At 37.0% G+C, this 22,297-nt stretch overlaps 1 protein-coding gene across 1 annotated transcript in view; it reads left to right on the top strand.

The window, feature by feature from the left end:
* The window catches only part of LOC140245461 (uncharacterized), a 29,328-nt gene extending 10,097 nt beyond the window's left edge, over positions 1-19,231 (top strand). The window contains 12 exon segments of the mRNA XM_072325035.1: positions 290-418; positions 1,397-1,532; positions 2,072-2,278; positions 3,303-3,452; positions 4,829-4,974; positions 7,423-7,500; positions 8,103-8,255; positions 9,919-10,046; positions 11,275-11,376; positions 13,038-13,318; positions 14,348-15,791; positions 15,793-19,231. Coding sequence (XP_072181136.1) covers positions 290-418; positions 1,397-1,532; positions 2,072-2,278; positions 3,303-3,452; positions 4,829-4,974; positions 7,423-7,500; positions 8,103-8,255; positions 9,919-10,046; positions 11,275-11,376; positions 13,038-13,318; positions 14,348-15,791; positions 15,793-16,027 — 3,189 coding nt within the window. The 3' untranslated portion in view covers positions 16,028-19,231.
* Positions 19,232-22,297: the final 3,066 nt, after the last annotated feature.

The following is a 22,297-nucleotide window of genomic DNA, read 5'->3' as shown; positions in this document are numbered from 1 at the left end:
ATGTACTCATACTTTTTTTGTGTGTGTGATCATATCATATCATGGCACTTTGAGAAGTTGGGTATTAAGTATTAAAGGTATTGAAGTTATTGGAAAAGAAATGTCATTGAGGGTACAAGAATTTAATCACTTCTCCTCCCATGAATTAAAGATTGCTTCTTTTTAGTTTTTTAGTTTTTCTTTAACATTCATAATTTTCTGTTTCTGGACATACGTGGTTGTAATTGCATGTTTCTGTGTATGTTTGTGTGCTTATTTGTATTTACATGTGGTGCGCCTCTTACAATAGTTTCCTCAAAATGGAGAACTTATCCTGAGAAGATCCATCATCAACTTCAAGAAAGGATATCGGCGTAATGACAAAAAGCTCTGCCTCTCTTCCACAAGGTTCATTGCCCATCTTGTCAATCAGCAAGTGGTAAGTTGATTTTACTCACTCCAGGATGGCAGACAAAAAAAAAAAAAAAAATGAATGACTGTTGCAAATACTCCATCTTGATATGTATTGAATAACAGTGATTCTAATGAGCTATACTTCAATCATTCCATAATCTATACATTAACCCATTGAGGACGTAATGATTTTGCAAAAACATGCATTTCCCATAGACACCTGCCTGAGTATACTCGGGACTCGTCCTTAATTGTTTAATCATCCGTCAACATTTACATTTCATTTTTATTGCCAGCTTACCAGAAATTATTCATAGGGGCAGAAATTACAAACATTGCACATATTTCTCATATGGGCCCCCGAAGTGATGGGGGGGGGGGGGGGGGATGAAAACAACCACCCTTTCTTTTCCAGATCAAGAATTTCCCAAGCCAAATTGTGTCGCATTGAAATACTTCAGCCCTTTAGTAGGCTATTATAAAGGTACGTAGGATTTCTTTGGGCTAGTCTGTGGATATGGTGAGAATGTGTTGCTCTCCATGCATGAAAATGTATGCATGTTAGCTTGATAAAGGAAGACATTGGGTGTTACAGTTTTAGCACCCACCAAGAGTTCAAGTGAGTTATTGCAATCAATCGCCATCCGGCATGCTTCATCCGCCGTGCATTGGTCGTTGTGCGTCTTACATAAACTTTGTGCATTTTTAGCTTCTTGAAAACCCCAGAGTGGTTTTTCACCAACCCAAGTAGATAGCACCCCTAAAGTGATGGAATCTCAGGACGCCCCAAAGCCTCAAAATTAAGGAATCTTTACAAAATAGTATTTCTCTCGGGGGAATTTAGGTAACTGCATAAAGCAGGTGGCTGCCAAGACATGTTTGACTCTGTACTTGAAACAGATTGCTAGAATTTAGTTTACACTGTTTGAATGTAAGTGCATCTGATAAACTTTGTCTCAGTACTGTACATATCACTTGTTGTACCATATTTTTGGCTGAACAGGCCCATGAGGTGCTTTCACTAGAGATCCTGACTCTCCTCCTGGAACAAGCTACTGATGACAGCGTTGAAGTAGCTGTTGGTTTTCTCAAAGAAGTGGGACAAAAGCTGACAGAATTATCTCCCAGGGGCATCCATGGTAAGACCAGTGGCAGTCTTCTTGTACAGTGTAAAACTGCTAGAGTCCTTGGCAAGTGGAAACCTTCATTACAGATTCTTGGTGCTGTACATGATTTATTCTTTTATCTCTTTTGGGGGGTGATGGGAGAAATCATTTTGTCATTCAAGCTTTTGGATAATGTAATTTTTATCACAGTTCATTGCTGGCAGGCTTGGTGCATGTGGATAGGTTTGAGAAGGGATGCATGTGGGCCAGATCTATTGAATTGGCTTTTCCTTTGCTCAGGCAGCCTTGATTGGTGCACTTTGTCTGAGACTCTTTGCAGTGTACACTCTACAGTTATACAAATAATTGTACAAATAATTATGATAGAACACTTAGTTATAATGATGATAATACTGTATGCACATGCAAACACACACACACATTGATATAGTGATGTGTTCATAATATGGCCAGTATTTGAAAAAAAAAAATGTATACATTGTCTGGTGTTAAGTGTCTGATAATTATTAATGTATGACCTGACTAGTCTGTATCACTTCTATTTTCATCAGCCATATTTGAGCGGCTTCGCAACATCCTGCATGAAGCTACCATTGAGACTAGGGTACAGTACATGGTGGAGGTTCTCTTTGCCAACCGAAAGGATGGTTTCAAGGATTTCCCCTCAGTTATCGAGGAGCTGGACCTTGTTGAGGAAGATGACCAGTACACCCACCTCCTCACCCTGGAGGATGACTACAATACTGAAGATGGACTGAGTAAGACATTTATTTATTAGCCATGACATATCTTCCACTTTGCTTATGTTGTTGGTTTGTTAAGTTTTGATCTAAATTCGAAGTTGTTGTCTTTTCCAGTGAACTGTTTTAAGTGAAGATATTCTTAATTAGTGTGTCAATCGAATATTATTTTCTCTGGCGTTACATTCTACAAAGTCATCAGTCATCACAAATGGAGTGAGATGTATATGTACAAATATTAGTTTTGTGTGAGACCAAGAGGGGGATCATCATGACCCCCTCTATGTTTTGAAACGCAAAAAGACCTCACAATGTCCGTTTAGGACTCTTGAATCTTGTGTATGCTTTGGTTTAAAATTTGGGTGTGTGATGTCAGGTTATTTTTAAGATCGAATGTTCCTGAAAGTTTGCATATTTCTTATTCACATGTGAACTAAAGGCATACGTGAATATGGAGAATCCATATTTTGCTTTTATGAACTGCAAAAAGACTCTGTTCCACTAAGTTGTGCTGTGATAGGATAGAAATAAGTTTGATAGAGAAACCATCAGGTTTATAACAACAATAAAACACAAGAAAAATCATGCCTGTTATTTGAGGCACAGTTCTGATTGTGTATGCAATAAATCCTTAAGCAAATTCAAGTGTATGAAATTTAGAGTTTCGCAGCACGATTAACTGTGCACTAGAAGCAGTTGTCATACCTTGATATCACCAAAAACATCTAAAGCTAAATTAACTGGAGAAATAAACAAAAAATGTACAAAAAAAAAACATGAAAATTACCACATGAGCATAATTATTGAAACGTAGTGTAGGGTGTCATTTGTTCTACAACTAATCTGAATATGTATTCTTGCAGAGCATGTCAGATGCTACAGTATATGCATGCAAAGTGTGGTGGCGATCAGGGGGATCTTGGGTGACCCCAGTGCCGCCCCCCCCCCCCTCCCCCACTCTGTGTAGGGTCAGTGTCAATTCATTTTCTGACTGCCACGCTAACAGGAGAATTGCTTCTTTCATTTTATGTCATTTTTGTAGATGTTTTCAAGCATGACCCAGAGTATGTGGAGAATGAGGAAAAATACAAGGCCATTCGTAAAGAGATCCTCGATGAGGGAAGCGAGGACTCTGAGTCTGGCAGTGGAAGTGGTTCTAGTGGAGAGGAATCGGATGAAGAGGAGGCTGAAGGTAGGAATTAAGAAGAAGATTGATTTTTTGGAAATAAGATTCTTTAAAAATTATGATTTGGATGAGGAAAAGTCATGCAAGCTTGTGGAACTCAAGATCTGCGTCGGATGTATGAATTTTGAGAAAAGTGGTTAGAAATCTATAAATGCTTTAACATTTTTCGTAATCAAATGACATTCAGTTTCAGTGACTGTTTGATGAGGCAAAGTGCATTGTATTTAAGTATCATTGTGTTCACTGCATGTGTACTGTTTGTACATGTACATACATCCTATCATTCATTACATAATGTATGTATACAGGTATGTGCTTGTATACACATGTGGTATTAATAGACCCAAGGAAGACCACCTTTATTCAGGGAAACCTGCAAGAATATGTATATACATAAATTCTTCTCAGTGGATTCTCTCATGAATACAACTCCTGATTACTAAGTCTTTTATGAAAACATCAATAGCCAAGCTCTATAAAACATTATCAGCTGTTGTAAACAGAGACTCTTTAGCACACTAGGGCAAAGGCCTTAAAAGAGAGCTGTTGTGATCAGTTTTTGTCCATTATCTGCCATGATTTCTCCCGTTTATCATGAATAGTTAGTTCTATGTTTCTTTTTTTGAAAGCATAACCAGATTTTAATCAAAGTTGGCAAGAATCTTTCTATGGTGCTGGGGGCACAAAGTGGTCCTGGTAGCCCAATACTGTGTGTTTCGTGGAACCAACAGTCAACAAGTACACGTAGTACAGCCATATTACATTGTGTTTAGTTATTCTCAGAAGCAAAGAATGTAAAATGTTAATGACAGTAACAGCTAAGTGTGTGTTTTGATGCCTTAATAAGTGAATAATAACGCATTGTGAATATTTATGGGGTCTATGAAAAGGTAGTTGGAATGTAGTCAATGACATACCAGCAAGGGTCCCCTCTAATGCCTCTCCCTCACCCTGGCTCAATTCCCTTCTGTTTGATGTCTGTAATATTATTATTATTTATTTGAAAACAGATTTAAAGGGATGGATAGGAAGCAGCATTTCAGCTCTCACCATTATCCTTCCCAGCCAAACCAGTACTGTTGAGCAGCAAAGTACTTGGTCACCAACCAATATTGCATGTCAACCGAGGTGCCTCTGGAATTTCTTTCCTGACTCCACCATAAAAGAAAAAACAAAGAAAATCACATGCTTATCTATTAGTCCAGGAACCTGTTGGCAGAATTGATATTGTTCCATGGCAACAGGAACTCTTAGAATATCATTTATATTCATGGATACAATTCATACAGGCATCATCTGAATCCAATGGGAGAAATATAATGTAATCTAGGGCAGTTTTTCTCTTTACTTTTTTTTTTTTCTTTTCATGTCCTGTAAAACAGAGCAAGAGAAAGTAGATATCCAAGATAACACAGAGACCAACCTAATAGCCTTGAGACGGACCATCTACCTTACTATCCAGTCGAGTCTGGACTTTGAAGAGTGTGCCCACAAGATGCTGAGAATGGATTTCAAACCAGGCCAGGAGGTGAGTCTCATATATCTTCTCATAATTTACCCATTTCAAACTTACTGTTTTTGAATGATTTCATATTAGGCATGATTTAGAGACCCTTCAAAGTTCTATACAATTTGGAGCCATCCAAGCCAACTGAAGTCAAACCTTAGGAGAAATTCAATTTGTCCATGTATCAATTGCTTATGGACCACATGAAGATATAAAAACATACATTGATGTTGCAAGGGCATTGATTCCAAAGCCATAAATATAGTACTGTACGAGCTGAAATTTTCGCAGTGGTTTATTTTCGCGAATTTCGCGAATCGCCTTTGAATCGCAAAAGTAACAACGCGCAAATAAGTAAGTTCGGTTAGACCCTCGCAACTGCGAAATTAACAACACGCAAAAATGTCCTCGAAGTACCAATTCCCGAAAATATCTGTACATGAAAATTTCAGCTCGTACAGTATACAACATTATAATCAGTCTAAATAACATTGCAGCACTGGAGTAGTTTGCTTCCATTCGCATCAACATGATTATAAACTTCTTCTTTAACAGCTCAATTCAAACTCCCTGGACGTAAAAAAAAAATGATAATAATTTTAAAAAGACTGCCCAGTAAAATTAGACTAAACTGGATACAAGTTTTAAACTTTGTCTATTGCAATTCTACCTTATATTTATTAAGATGAATATATTGGTGGTTAAGGCCATATTCTTAATTATTACCTGTACGAGGTAGTTTTGCGAGGCAATTACAGTTGTTATTTTGCAGGGTCGGGAGTTCAACGGGCGATATTAGAGCATATTACGAGCATCCGGGGTTTTACATATACAGTGGGCTCCCGTTATAACGAAATCCTCGGGACCGGCAGTTATTCTTTCGTCATATCGGAATTTTGTTATAACCGAACAAATAAATGATAGAAATACATAGAGTGGATGACATTGCAGCCCAAATTTTTACTTTGTTATAACCAGAATTTTGTTATAACCGTGTTCGTTATAACGGGAGTGCACTGTAAAACAGGGAGGTGGGAAGAGAGATTCCACTCCTTCTCTTCCCACCTCATGTAAACATTCCGATCGACCACGAAGAGAAAACACTCAAGGACGTCGCTGCGTGTCGATTACACGCACCGCAGAAGAACGCCGATAAATCAACTCATACAAGGTCGACCACTTCCACTAGTTCCAGCAACACGACGCGTCAAACAATGACTAACTGCACAGTGACCATCAGTTATTACAACTCTCCGAATTGAAACAGAAGCAAAAATAAAGTGTAAAACCGTTCAGATGTTTGAAGTTCGCCTGTCATAACTACATATGTATTTTTGAAGTTGGAGTTGAATGATATACATTGATGAACAATTTTTCAATTATTCGACATGTTGGTGATGATCTACAGGTAGTCAAATGTGGCGCTTGATCTATATCATAGTGTATAGCTGTATTCACATATTTTCCTAATTTACCTAGGGGATAGGTAATAATTATGATATTGACTGGCCTTGAGGGAGATACCAGATGAATATTGCCCGCACTGAAAGAATATTGCCCTCGTCTTCGACTCGGGCAATATTCTTTCAGTTTGGGCAATATTTTCTGGTATCTCCCTCGAGGCCAGTCAATATTATATAATTAACACATTTTCTCAGAAAGAAAAAAAAATTGATGTACATTCTTGGGAGGCCAAAAAAAAAAAAAATTAAATCATTTAAACTTCATGTAAGGCTAACATCAAAAAGAGAGTGTATGCTCATGATTACCTTGATAAAATCATGTGTTCACCAAGGCCAGGGGTTAAAGATCAGTGTCCCATTCTGATATTTCTCTGATTTTGCAAGTGATATAAAACACCAAAAAGTTTATTGTGCTAGATACAAAGGTTCAAGATGTCAACAAATTTTAACATTTCAGTCTTCTTAAGTGTCCAATGGGAGAATGGACTTGAGGTGTTAAATGAAGGAAAGTACCCAACAAACTGTTGAAACGAATCAATTCAGGAGACAGAGGAGAAGCTTGGAGCATTCACTAGTGTTGATTATGATAATGATGATGATGATGATGATGATGATGATGATGATGATGATGATGATGATGAAACAGCATTTACACGTATATAGCGTCATTTATCTGTAGAAACATTCACAGGCACCGGACTCCCAGGATGTATCACACATAATTCACAATGATATCAGATTTTTTTTTTTGTGTGTGTGTTATGCTTGTTTTTTGACATAGTTATAATTGCCAAGAATATGATAACAATGAGAGTAAGTCACAATGATATCAGATTTTGTTTGTATTGTGCTTGTTTTTGACATAGTTCTAATCGCCAAGAATATGATAGCAATGAGAATACACGTACATCTTATTTTAGTGATTATCAGACTGTAAAAGATAATCAGTGTGGTGTTGTGATTAAAAGGATAATAAGACGACTGATTTTTGACATTTTAATCACAGAAAGAGGTGTGTCTGATGATTCTTGACTGCTGTGCTCAACAGAGGACATATGAGAAGTTCTTTGGATTACTAGGGCAGGTAAGTGGTCAAAGTTGTGGAAGCAATGAAATGCATATTTTATGAAGCTAAAATGTGAGCAGTAAAGCAAGCCTCAATATAAAGAAGTAATATTGAATTTAAAAAAACATACACATAAAAAAAAAAAAAAACAACAACACCATATACATATCGTCGGTTGAGAGTGATAAGGGCGTTAAGTTGCCACAAAACCCATAGTGTTCAAGACCACTTAACGCCCTTCTCATTCTCAACAGACGATATATAGATGTAGATGTATTACATGATTTTGAATTACATGTTAAATGGACAATTTCATCAATAAATGGGTATATCAGCTGACTTTTTGAAGGTTTATTTCAAATTCAGCTCAATTTTTATTGACAAGTAAGGATGAACATTAAATGCTTGAATTCTAGATTCCTTTTGAGTCATTTACCTTTCTATTATAATCAGTGCATGTGTTATACATTTTAAAAATTGTATGCATACACATGTAGTATTCATGAAATGTATGTATATTTATTATTTCCTGATGAATGTTTGTATCTTTGTAGCAGGAAGGGGCACAAAGTATTTTCTTCATAATGAGACATAATAGGCATTGTTCTCTCATTTTACAGCGATTTTGTCAGCTGAAACGGGAATATGTCCAGCAGTATGAAGCCATCTTTGCAGAACAGTATGAGACGTGTCATCGACTGGATACCAACAAGCTAAGGAATGTGGCAAAATTCTTTTCACACATTCTATACACAGATGCCATCTCTTGGACGGTAAATATTACATCCTCATTACTTCGGATGTGTGTGGAAAGTCACCAAAAAACTAGCAGATTGACTGGTTTCTTTAAAAAATGCTGCTGTCACATATCATTTCATGGAAATTATTGCAAGGGTATTATGTCTGCTTACATGTATTCAATTCCACACTTCTTAACTATTGTGTATGATCTCTTGCACCCCTCTTGAGTGTGGAGTGTGTCAGATGTAACCAATGCTTTACAGTCACCATCAACATGCCGTAACATGACTACGCATGCACATACACTGATGCATGCAAGTCATCTATTGCTCTACAGTGCACATGCACTGTAACTTCCTGTCATGCTCATGATCATTGCAGTTGTGTTCAAGGTCAGTGTAAAATACCAGTGCCTCTTAAAATAACTTTCTCTTGCATGATCATGAAATAGGTAATTGTACCTCTGGGAGGCAGAGGCAGTGTTACACTACTGTAAATAATGTGATGTGGTTCATACTAAAAGTTATTACAATGACGTTGTCAGTGTCACACTGCATATACTATTGCTATCATACCTTGAGCACTAGCTATATGCATGCATTGTGGCTGTACCGTGTTTCATAGTTTATGTATTTGAATGTGTGGTGTTAAACAGCCAAAATAATACCTTTTAGTTTAGAAAAAAAAAACAAAAACAAAAACAAAACTTGCAGTGTTGTGAGATTTGGATCACTACTTGGATCATGCTATTTTGTGTGATTTTTTTTTTGTGTCACACTGCCAAAAAATATCACAACTTCAAGGATGAAAATTTTAGTCTGAAGTCTGCTTAGGATAAAACATGGTACATGTGGGGGTAGGGTGAGCATGCCATTGCTAAACCTCCATGGTGTCGTTAGACTGAATACTATGAAGAAGCAGATATGTAATAGCAGATCAGTCATTTGGAGCAGCAACATTAAAAATAAAACAAAACAAAACAAGAAAACCTGCAGTTACCAGGGCCCACCAGAATTAGTCGAGACTTTTGTGTTGAATGATAACAATAACAATGACAAATTTGTCCTTTGTCTGCTGATCTCAGGGATGTGAAAGTTCAGAGTTTAATCTGATTTCAGGCTTTTTTACTCTCCTCAAAACCTACTTTATAGGCTTTTTTTTTTTCAGTTCGAATGCATGGAAATGTTCACAGTTGGTTAATGCACTTGATACTTTTTCATCAGAAGTTCCACATTTTTCAGCCTTTTTCTGCCAATACTCTCACACCTCTGTAATCTATTCCTCCTCTCCAAGTAATACATGTACTGCCAGTTAATTTGGCTTTCTTAGAATGGATAGCATTTATTTCTCAATCAATTGCTATGATTCTCTGTTGTGATATTATCCACATGAGAACTAGTCATACGTGTGTACATTTGACAAAAATAAGGCCTGTTAAATATATGTAGTAAACAGTGCTTGATACAGTGATTCTATAAAGTAGTTTATTGAGGGTATTGTTAGGATGGTGGAAGGATCAAGAGCTGATGGTAAAGGCAAGGAACCTGCTTTCGATGATGACTATGATTAACAATTTGATGTTGTTGATGATGATAGTTTCATAGATTCTGATACCAATGTACAACACGTCGAGACAGTTTTTTATGCGCCTTATATCAGATATTACAGCAACCTGTTTGCATCCCTTTCCTCCAGGTGATGGCTAACATTCATGTCAATGAAGATGACACGACGTCTTCAAGCCGCATCTTCATCAAAATCCTCTTTCAGGAGCTGTCTGAGTACATGGGACTACCAAAGCTGAATGAGCGACTAAAAGACCCGTAAGCACCACTGGCAAATCGTCACATGATATATTTATGACATGAATTACAAATTTACATTGATGTTTCATGGTATCATATGCATAGTTTGTCATTACCATTCCCCCCTTTTTCTTTTTTTTTAAATCTTAAATGACTTCTATTTGACTGCAGTTTGCATTATTTTCCTACTGTGGAGATTTTAACCCATTCCTTTAACAGGAACCTGGTATACCAGGTTCCCATAGCGTCAACTCATATACAGGAACTTGGTATACCAGGTTCCCATAGTGTCAACTCATAAACAGGAACCTGGAATACCAGGTTCCCAAAATGTGGACAAGAGTTTCTGCGTTGGTGGCCTTTATCCATGTTTATTTGTGCCATACTGATTAGAAAAATGACTGATTAAAAATTAGCCTCTCTTCTATCAATGTATATATTTTTTTTCTATATCAAAACTTTATGTAATTTTGTGTAATTTACCTTTTACTAACATAGCAGTATGCTTGTTTTGCTATAAAACTTGTTTGAAGACATATCTAGTCACTAAGGATGAGCTCACTAGATTTTGACTGGTGCCCTTATAGTGTATAACAAAAGAGTTTGCAAGTCCATCAGTGCACACTCTATTCATACCTCATGTTTGATTGATGTTTTCCATCGTTTGATGGCACATGCAGTAGACTGTGGAAAAGTGCACTGCCACCCTGTCCATTGTCTGTCAACGGGCAAAAAGAATCTCGTTTGGGGGCATTGAAGGCTCCTGGAGAATTGTGGGAGGAACAGGTTAAAGGGATGGTACAGTATTGGTGGAGATGAGAATTGGGCTTTTAACTTTTTGCGAGATACCAAGAAAACACTTATGATATAGTACAGGGCATACCATTTTAAGAGGAATTAAAAGTTTATTTGATGAAAATCGGGTTTTGAATGACTGAAACAGCCAAAAACAAAGTAAAACAAAGAGATCGTAACAAAGTGTGGGTCCCACACTTTATTAGAATCGCTCTTTTTTTGCATATCTCTGCCAATTTAAAACTAATTTTCATTAAATAAACGTTGACTTCCTCATAGAATTACATGCTCTTTCATATTTTATACAGGTTTCTCATCTAACCAAAAAATGTTAGAAACCTGAAATTAGGTCTCAACCAAAACTGTATGATCCCTTTAAATACATGCACAGTTATATTTTTGTATGGTAACTTGATTTGATTTGGACATTCAAATGGTTTCTTTTCAACAGAACTCTTCAGCCATTCTTTGAAGGACTCCTACCAAGAGACAACCCAGCTCACACCAGATTTGCCATCAACTTCTTCACTACTATCGGCCTCGGTGGACTTACGTAAGTTTTGCTCTTATTTGTTTCCTTCGTGCTGATTTTTGTTCCCTTTCACTTTTAAACTCTGTGTGTAGCCTTATGTCCTGATTTGCTTTCCCTCATTCAACCACTGTTTTATGTATTGACTGAGTTTGTATCATCTTTTCTTCTTTTGTCATATCAACGTCATCTGAGCCAAGAGCTCAAGTGAACTATAGTAGTCATTTTTCCAGTGTTATTCATCATATGTAGTTCATGAATGTTGGGCAGGTCCATCTTCTTTCAGTCTGTGGCCCAAGGCAGTATCATCCCATTTTGACACTAAACATGAAACCATTAACATTTTCATCTTTAACTTCAGGATGAGTGATCAGATTTCAGCAAATTCGGCAGGTTAATACAATGTTTTACAAATTGCCCTTGGGCCCAAATAATGACCCAAGATATTGTAATGATGGTCACAGATACTGTAAAACACAGTCATCAGTAGTTTACTATTTTTACAGTCATTGATGCTTTGACATTTTCTTGACTAAAATGTTGTTACAGAGTGTACCAAGTCTAGTAATGATAACAACAAAGCCAAACATTAAACAATAATTGGTGCTTATTTGTTTCAACAAAGAGCGATTTAACAGTCAGATGCAATAAGTCATCAGTTATTCTGATGATCACTTCACAGTAGTTGCCATGTAGTTTTAATTCCACTTTTTGTTCTGCCCTTTTACAATTAACTCAATACACAAGAATATACCCTTAACCTCGAAGCCCCTTCTCTCAGAAGTAGCATTTCTACATTGTCAATATTCTATCCTTTATTTATATGGGTCAGGAGCAGCCAATTGAGATGAGATATTAACTTTATCCTTGAAGTTGAGAATTTTTTCTTTCAAATTTGACATTAACTAAAAAAATATATTTGCCACTTAAAGGACAAGTTCACCTTCATTAACATAAGGATTGAGAGAATGTAGCAATATTAGTAGAACACATCATTGAAAGTTTGAGGAAAATTGGACAAACCGTTCAAAAGTTATGAATTTTTGAAGTTTTTGTGCAGTCACCGCTGGATGAGAAGACTACTGCAGTGTATGATGTCACATGTGTACAACACTATAAGGAACATATAAAGAGAATTTCACAAAATTTAATCTTTTGAAAAAAGTACACATTCCCTTGACTCATTACTGACACATGTTACGGGTAATATCATTCCCATTGCCTTTAGAAAGAGGCAAGTCAAGTGCTCTTTTATTATGCGAAAAAATTGAAAATATGTTGAATTTTCTTTACATTTTCTTTATACTGTTGTACTCATATGACATCACGAGCCTTAGTAGTCTCCTCATCCAGCGGTTCCAACACAAAAATTTTAAAAATTCATAACTTTTGCATGGATTGTCCAATTTTCCTCAAACTTTCACTGATGTGTTCTACTAATATTGCTGCATTCTCTCAATCCTTATGTTTATGAAGGTGAACTTGTCCTTTAATGCAGGGTCATATATAAATGTAAATGAAGGCTCCATACTTCTGACAAATTATTATTAAAATTGAATTCACAAAAATGTGCAGGTATCCAGTAAATTGCACAAATTTTCTAAATAAAAAAGCATCTTCAAAGGTGTAATTTGTGGACTTGCTTCTGATCAGACTATGCAATGTCTCATTTACCTCACTTGCAGTGATGAACTCAGGGATCATCTAAAAAACTTTCAACGACAAATCATGCAGCAACAACAGCCATTGCTAGCCAGTGACAGTGATGATAGTGATGACAGCAGCGATAGTGACTCGGAGGAAAAGGAAAGCAGCAGTGAAGAGAGTAATGAAGAAGAGGAAAGGAAAAAGAGAAAGAGGGATGAGAGAAAGATATCAGAGAAGAAAAGGAAGAAGAAGAGAAGAGATTCTTCCAGTAGTGATCAAGAGGATTCATCAGAAGAGGAAAGCCAAGAAGAAAGCTCCTGTAAGTAAATATGTATCCTCTGTTCTACCTCACAAGCCAAGACTCAAGTGAGCTGTTACATTATTATTTTTTTTTTCTGTCTGTTGTCTGTTATGTGTTCACTACCTTATAGGGCAAACTACCTGTGACAGCATAATTGGATTTCACATCAGGATATTGGCCATGGTGAATACATCAACACAATAGATGCCAAAATTTAGACATCATATGTTTTTTCTCTTCATGTGCCATACGCTTGTATGCAGAAATAAAATCATTTTCACAAAAGACTTCATATGCTCAACTTGAAGTTTTTTTTCCCCCAGTTTCAAGGACTTTGACTCGTATGCAGTTTACTCAACTGACAATATGTTAAAGGAAATGATAAGTAATTTATGCTTTCATTAAATAAACTGCAAGAACACTTTAATAAAGATTTCCAGCAAAGTAACATACTCATGCTTATTGCTTTCACAGTATATACATTCTGCAATTTACTTCTTGTGGAAAGCCTGTTCACGGCGACTAGAAATGGCATGACTAAATATTGAACTTTAAAAAAACAAGTCTCTTTTATGATTTTATTTAAAAAGAATATTTCATTCCTGGAACAATTGTAGATGATTCTGTCCAGTAAAGGAGCATTCCAAATAAACATGTTGGTGCAAAGTTTCAGTCTTGAACTTACATTACTGATTATGGATGAACGATGCCAAAATGAAAGTGGAATTCAAAATGTAAGTTGACTTCTGAAATATTTTGACCTCCAGTCAAAAAAAAAGATTGTATGGCAAACACAGAAGGTCCTTGGTTATTTCTGAACAATTTTTTCCCAACCACAATGCAATTTCATCATAGAATTTCAAACTTGAGGCAAATCATTTTTTCCTCAGTTGTTTGTGAGCTGTATCATGTTTTCTGCAATATTCTGGTTATACATGTATACGTTTCAGGATTATGAGTATATACAGACTGTCATTTAGTACAGTGAATACTTGTTGGAAGACATTCATACGTTACATAGTGGGAATTCCTTGTTTTATGTTGTAGATACCAGCGAAGATGACAGCAGTAAGAGGAAAAGAAGGAAGGAAAAGATACAGGCAGGGCGAGATTCAAAGGTCTCCAAACATCAGGGGAGAAAAAGTCAAAAGAGAAGTGAAAAACTGAGCAGGGAGCAGCAAGCAAAGAGGAAGCCGGCTAGACATCAGGAAGAGGAAGACAGTGGAACTCCAGACAGTGATGTTGAAGAACGAGTTCAAGAAAACGTAATGAGAGGAAGAGATCAGAGAAGACAAAGAGACAGAAGAGAAGATATGGATAGAAGGGATGAGAGACAGCAGTGGAAGGACACTGAAAGGGAGAGAAGATCACATTATGATCAGAGCTCAAGAAAGGAAGATGGCAGTGATTATGGCAGAAGAGATCATCAGCAGAAAGGTAGAACCAATGTTGATCATAGAAATGAAGATGACTACACTGAGGAAAAGAAAAATAGTGATGCACGGAAGGACAGAGACAGACGGGCAAAAAGACAAAGTTATGATAGTCATGAAGAATTAACGATGAGATCGAGAGACAAGATGCGGAGAGAAGATGAGAGGGAAGAAAGATCTTCTAGAAAGAGGGGCAGGGACATTGAGAGAGAGCAAGATATGAAGAGAAGAGAAAAAGGCTTCAGAGAAGGAGCTCGAAACAGGTATGAAGAAGATGACAACCAGCAGGAAAGAGATGCAGAAAAACGAAGGAACAGAGATAGGGAGAACAGACAGAAAGAAAGTCATGATAGAAGGAGCAGAGCGGAGGAATCATGGAAAAGGGGAAGAAGGAATGAAGAATATAGTGAAGATGATGTAAGGGAGGAAAAAGAGAGGATGAGACGAAGGAGAGTGAATGATCGTGAAGAGACAAGAAGAGAGCAAGAGAGTTGGAGTGACAGTGATGTTGCAGATTACAGGACAGACGAGCATAGGAGAAGAAAAACAAGAGACAGTGGTGGTGCTCAAAAGGACCGTACAAATATGAGGGGGAGAGAGAAAGAAAACGAAGCATATAAAAGATCTGAAAGAGACAGAGATGAGAGCATTAGGGGTAGGAGAGTAGACCGAGATCAGTTAGACAGACAGAAAACTGATGAGGGCATCAGGGGTAGGAGAGTAGACCGAGATCAGTTAGACAGACAGAAAACTGATGAGGGCATCAGGGGTAGGAGAGTAGACCGAGATCAGTTAGACAGACAGAATACTGATGAGGGCATCAGGGGTAGGAGAGTAGACCGAGATCAGTTAGACAGACAGAAAACTGATGAGGGCATCAGGGGTAGGAGAGTAGACCGAGATCAGTTAGACAGACAGAAAACTGATGAGCGAAGGTATCAGAAGAAAAGGGATGAAGAGAGGGAGAGAAGGGAGGAGACTAGAAGGCAAGCACAGCGAGGAGGGAGGGCCAACCAGAAAGATTCTGATAGTGAAAGTGAAGATGAATCTGGTAGTAGTGAATAAGAAGCAGCGGGAAATGAGGCAAAAGAAGGAACTACACAGACACAAAGAAAAACGCCATGATAGCAGTGATGAGACAAACTCCAGTAGTAGCAGTGAGGATGATAGTGAGAGTGAAGAGAGTGTAAGAGAACAGAAATCCAGTGGTAGATCTCAACTGAAAAGAAATAGGAAGGAAAGATCAGAAAGTAGCAGTAGTGATGACAGTGAAAGTGAAGATAGCAGCAGTTAGGATGATGAATGAGATAAAATGTATGCAGTATGCTGTGATAACAAGAGATGGGTCAAACAAATATTAAAAGTGGTGATGGGATGAATTCAAAGCAAATATAAGAAAGAAATAGAAAGTGAGACATTGCAGTTATGAAGAAGGTGTCAACCTGTTGAAGACGAGTCCCAAGAATACTTGGGCAGGTGTCTGTGGGAAATGAGTGCTAAAGCAAAATCAGTCCGTCCTCAATGGGTTATAAAAAAAGGCATGGTTACAAGAAATAATGACTATGTTCTCTTGAAAGGACCAAGGCTAGAGATGACACAGAAGTGAACATGTGAAAAAGCTGACCATAAAACTGGCAGCAGGAAAGAGTGCAAAATGATTAGTAGGAAATATGTGAGAATGATCTTTGTGAGGGGTTTTTGATGATTGATCAGTGGTAAGTCCCTTCCAGATCTAAACCGAGCTTCACTGAAATGACAGATGTTGTAGCACAGTGTACAGAGTAAAAACAAGGTGGTACGTCTATTTCATTCATTAAAATGTCCTCGGTGCAAATTTACAGTGATGTATATACATGTAATATAATGTTTGAATTATGCCTTTTGGTTGCCTTGTATCTGAGTCATAGGCAGTCAGTCATTCCTCAGCTGTTTCTTTACAAATCGTAATTGACAAGAAATTTTTCTCTGTAGATGTAAAATCCTTTTCTCAATTAGAAAAAAAAAACAGGAAAAGAAAAGACAAATAACTACAAGAAAATAGATAGTGGATTAACTAATGATGTGTTTGTGTGTCAAGGCACTTCACTTGTCAAGCTTTTACATCATCATTTAGCAGTGCATGCAGCCAAACTTGACCTAGTGGTAAAATAATTGCAATCCCACTCAGGTGTAGTAATATGTCCAGGAAGGCAATGGTGATGTACAATAGGGATTTTGGGGATTAGGTAATCTCTGTTCATTCGAAATTGGTTTGTAGACATATGTGCTAATATGCGTAGAAAGCATACACGCACATTTAGAAGCAGAAAAGAGAAGTTTTCCATGGGACAGCATTTTGTGATGCTTGCTGGAAGTTCCCCAGAATCGCAACTGTGACAATGGAAAATGATGGATATTGCAGGCACTGGGCCCTTTTGTTGGTATGGTCACATCTTTCATAGTGAATTTGCTGGTAGGCTGGTGTTTGCTGATAGTGGACAGTCATGTAACTAGCCAACAAAAATAATGGTGTCCATTTCAGCTGACCACATTCAGCACCAGGCCGAACACTAGCTACCAGAACTATGTCATAATTTTAGGTCAACCTGAACCTACTATCATGTAGTAGTTTCAAGGTAAGACTAACACTACTGCTTGTGTTGAGAGAGCACTAACACTAGCATGAGCACTGAAATTGAAATCACCACTGTTGCAGTCATTTACCTCAAGATATGTGAAGTTACACTGTACATGTGAGTAGGTTTGCATTTGAAATCAACAATTGTACATAAACTTTTGCTTCACAGTCAAAAGGCAGGTTGGTTTGCTTATGTGTATTTACTTTGGTACAACAGAAATGTAATGATGTTCATTTTGCATATTACTTTAAATGAAGAATATACAAGTATTATGTAATCAGTTATTGCACTGGGCCAAATCGGACAAACTAGTTGATAACTTTGTTGATGAGTTTGTTCATTTGTTGTTGTTGTGTTTTTTTACACAATATATTCAAAAAGATGATCACGTTAATACTATTATCCATGTTCGTTCAGTGGACTATGAAAGACATTGATACTTTTGTAATGTCTGAATGTTTACCTCTCATAACCCTTCTGTGTGCTCTGAGTGCTGATTAGGAGAGAAAACCCCATAGCATTGTCTACTCTGTTCATATTGGTACAGAAAGGGTTAATATGCTCATAGACCTCAGAGCTACTTTATGTCATTATGTAAATAGCTCTCAGAATTCCTGAAAATAGCTATTTTTTTCACTACAAAGATAGATATTCAATCACTCTAGTACTTTGATTACAGTGAAAAATGTCTTCTTCATTTTAAACACTGCTTCTTTCATCTGACTCTGAATGTGAGATAAGATTTTGTTAAGTGTAAAAAAAATAAATAAATAAATAAATCAGGTGGACGTTGAAAAACTTCACTCACTCTTGTGCATATACAGTACGATGTGACCTGGGGGCGTTTCATCAAGGTAGTCACCGCTGACAAGTTGTCAGTCTCTGACAATCACCATAGTAACAGTCAGTGACTAGAGCATCTCGGCCGATCAAAACCAAGGATTTTACAGAAATTGTCAGAGACTGATGACTTGTCAGCGCTGACTAAATTGATGAAACACCCCCCTGGTTTGGGTGTATGTTCAGAGATTACACATGTACACTGTACACTTGTCTAGTTGACAATCAAATTCAGGCATAGTTACATGTACCTATATGCATGAATATGTGCATATATGTACATATAATAATGTGTACAAGTGTATTCAGCAAACCCAGTTATAAGTCAATTGTACTGTGAATTGAGAATAGCTTCTACACTGATGAATGTAATTCCACACACTTAACACATTTTGGAATGAAAATATCAACCTATATACCGTTGTACTGTGTACAATACAAACAGGGAGCTTGCCTCCCTGGTACAAACATGTTCACTTGCACTATTGTTTGAAATGAGGGGCGGGTATGTGCCATATATTTTCATGGCTGTAACATTTGCATTTTTGCAAACATGTGTAGTGTGCTTTGGGAAGGGCTGTTTGTATTTACATGTGGCTGGCCCTTGACTGTAAACAGGTTGTTCATCAGTCAGAATTGTTTTTGTTTTTCTATCATTGAACATAATGCCAATTCATGTGTTAAAAAACACAAACATTTTGTGAATGTGAAGGAACAGCATCTTTACATTTGCTGTACATTGTATCAGGTATTTCTTGTATGATAACATGTGCTGTGTGGCACAGGTTTGATGAGTTTGTACATGTTTGTGGCATTCTCTGCAGCATTGTTTTCCACTTGGACAGAAATTGAGTATGTACTGTATGAACATGTCACTGTCCTTATCTCAATTGACATACCCAAGCTTGTGAAAATACAAAGCTAGGGGAAGAGATATTCAAATTCCTAATACATGTTCTGTATCTGTACAATGTATCATTCAAGTTTGCTAGCAGTAAACTTGAAATAAAGAAATAAATGTGTGATGATTTCAAAGTTTACATCTAATCACATTGTTTCATGAAGTTTCATTTTTAGGTTGTTGCTATTTTTGCATACCTCACATGATACAGAAGGGCATTTTTTCACTGTCTCTCCCTTTTTTTTTTTTTTGTCTGGTCATTAACCCAGATGAGAACAAATTAAGAAAACCCCCGTGGATTCCTGTCCCAGCTATGCTACATGAAGTGTAGATAATTTGTTGATTATGTCTTTGGCAGTATCCCTCTAAGTTCTAAGGTAACATGTCAAGTACAGAGGAGCCGAAAATGTTATCCTATAGCAACGTAAAAAAAAAAAAAAATGAATAAATGAATACAAAAAACACACCTCAGAATAAAGTAAGTGAATAATGGGGATTAGGTATCAAAGGTAGCTGGTCAATGAACTACAGGTGTGAGAAAACGAAAGTTCCTTTCTGCCGCTTGGAAATCCAGCAGAAATGCGATTGCACAATAGAAAACCGTCTAATTCTTGACTGTGTTATTCTTTTTTTTTGGGAGGGGGGGGGATATTTTCCTGCAGGAAACTGGATTTCAATGAAACCCCAACTATATTGAGTGAACCTTTCAGTCTCGGAAAATGTGTGACCAGCTGTAGCGCTTTTACATATAAAGTATCAAACTAATGTGATGTCTTTCCATTATTTCTCTGTAAATTTACAGCATTTGAGGTCATGAGGTCAAAGATCAAAAGGTCAAGTAAAAATGTTAACATTTCACTTTTTTCTCCATATCTTGGAAATGGTTCAAGGTATCTTTATGGGACATAGTATATATGCATGTACTGACTGGCAGTGATTATCTAGGGAATTTTGGGTTCATGGGGTCAAAGGTCAGGGGTTAAAGGTCAAGGGCAACACTTCAGAATTTTACTATTTCCCTCATATTTATGCACTGCCTTGGAGGATTCTTTTTTAACTTAGTGTTTGCATGTATAACCCAACAAAGATTCTCTGGGAAGGTTTTTTTTTTTTTTTTTTTTTTTTTACCAAAAAGGTCAAAGGTCAAAGAGCAAATGAAAGTGCTGAACTTTACTTCTTCCTCCATATCTCGGAAGTGGCTCAAGTTATCTTAAAACTTAGTAGGCCTACATATTAATGAATGTTCTGCCTGACAGTGATTCTCTTATGAATTTTAGGGTCAAAGGTCAAGGGTCAAAGGCCAGATGAAAATGGTAACAATTTACTATTCAATACAGAAATTGTGCTTTTTCTCCGTACCTTGAAAATTACTCAATGCATAAACTTATGAAAGGGTCAAGGTCAAGTAAAAGTCTTAAAATCTCCCATTCATCCAATTAAAGGGTATGGCTAGTATCTGATCAGTGGGAATCAGTGGGAATGCTGGGGGATGATTGTTCCAACCCTTGTGGGATTCATTTAAGATTGCATTATATATCTATTGATGTGTGAAAATTATTTGGCTCAGAATGGTCTCGTATTCAAGTAATGTGCAGTTCAATGTTTCCAGGTTAGCATGCCTGTACAGTGTCGGGGCGATCGTTAACGACACTGTACAGTCATTTTTCAAAGATTACCTTTTCATTTTGTGCTATATCATTTCTTTGTTTATCATATTATCAATCTGCAAACTCAAAATTTCAATATTTTGGAAATATGAAATGTGATACCAATATATGTACCCATATTCCAAGCAATACATCATAGGTTTCATATATTTCTTTATATTGCAATGAATAGCGCCCCCACATGTTGACCTTGAGAAGTTTCAGCCATAACAAATAGTGAAGGTTGACTTGCTTTTCCTTTGTAGTAAATATGAAAATGATTGATATAGAATAAAAACATATATACTCGGGATAAAGAAATAAAAAGAAAAAAAAACATGATTTTAGCGTATTTTCTATGTATTTCTTTATATTTTGGTAAATAGCGATCCAGTGGATGACCTTGAGAAATGTCAAATGTTGGGTTATGTACAGTATGAATTGCTCTACCCATGTGCCAAATATGACGGTCATACATCATATAATAAAGAAGTTATATAGGGGCACAATGCCCCCCCCCCCCCCCCCCTTGGGCCTGGAAAGGGGTAAAAATAGCTTGGGCTGTATAGGGTTAACCAGTTTACTCATGTCTTGACAGCGTTACGTTTTTCGCGGGTTTACACAAACGTTTCACATTTCTCTGAATCGTGTCTGTGTTACACCCGTTTTTATTGTTTCCATGGGTGAGGGTGTTGAAGGAGCACTCAACCCCTCCAAGACCGTTCGAAACATGTATTGGTCGAAGGCGTGTGTCAGAGCACTGGGTGGTTTCAGTAGTAATTAAACAATTGTCCTTACTCCCTATACAGACTGGTCAACACAAAGTTCGTAATGTCTCTATCCGACCACATCTGACATGTTTTCATATAAAGAAAAAAGAAAAAACATCTGACATGTTTTGAAATTGATTTACGATCCTAATCTGATTGCGTGTCAATACCCATGCAAAATCGTATCTGAAAATTACAATCAAAAATTAAAGTTGATATTTCGAAAACGAGAGTCACCTTTGTAGATGGTGGTGTGTAAGGGGCGTCGATGTTATGTAGCATGATGAGTATGATAATGTTCGCTGGTTGTCAGGATTGTAGGATCAATGCGGGCGAACTGAGTGAGTGAGATGAAAGACTTACAGGGCAATTCCTGACTAGATAAGAAGTTAGGCTTAAAAGAAAGTAGAATAAACAACAGTGACAGTATAATATTAAAATCGGATAAAAATTAGGGAAGTTCTGAAATTATGAAGTTTTGCTAATCATCTCCAAAGAGCTCTTGAACAGTCAAAATGAACATGCAAATTAATTAGTTGATGTAATCGCCTCAATACCAACAATGTAGTTTGTACACAAATTCTTTAAATTTCCAGGTTTTTCTTGTTTGTTTGTTTGTTTGTATGTTCGTATGTTTGTTTGGGTTATTTTTCAGCCAAACGCAATTATGCCCCGTCTTAAATCCTACGATATGGATGACTGGTCACTGTTCTCAAGTTTTACATGATCTGTAGGAAATTGTGAAATGACGTCATCAGCTCACCATCTGCAAATTCACAACAACATATT

Source organism: Diadema setosum, chromosome 22 (assembly GCF_964275005.1).
Source record: "Diadema setosum chromosome 22, eeDiaSeto1, whole genome shotgun sequence".
Lineage (NCBI taxonomy): Eukaryota > Metazoa > Echinodermata > Echinoidea > Diadematoida > Diadematidae > Diadema > Diadema setosum.
This window is presented reverse-complemented; position numbering and strand designations above follow the sequence as displayed.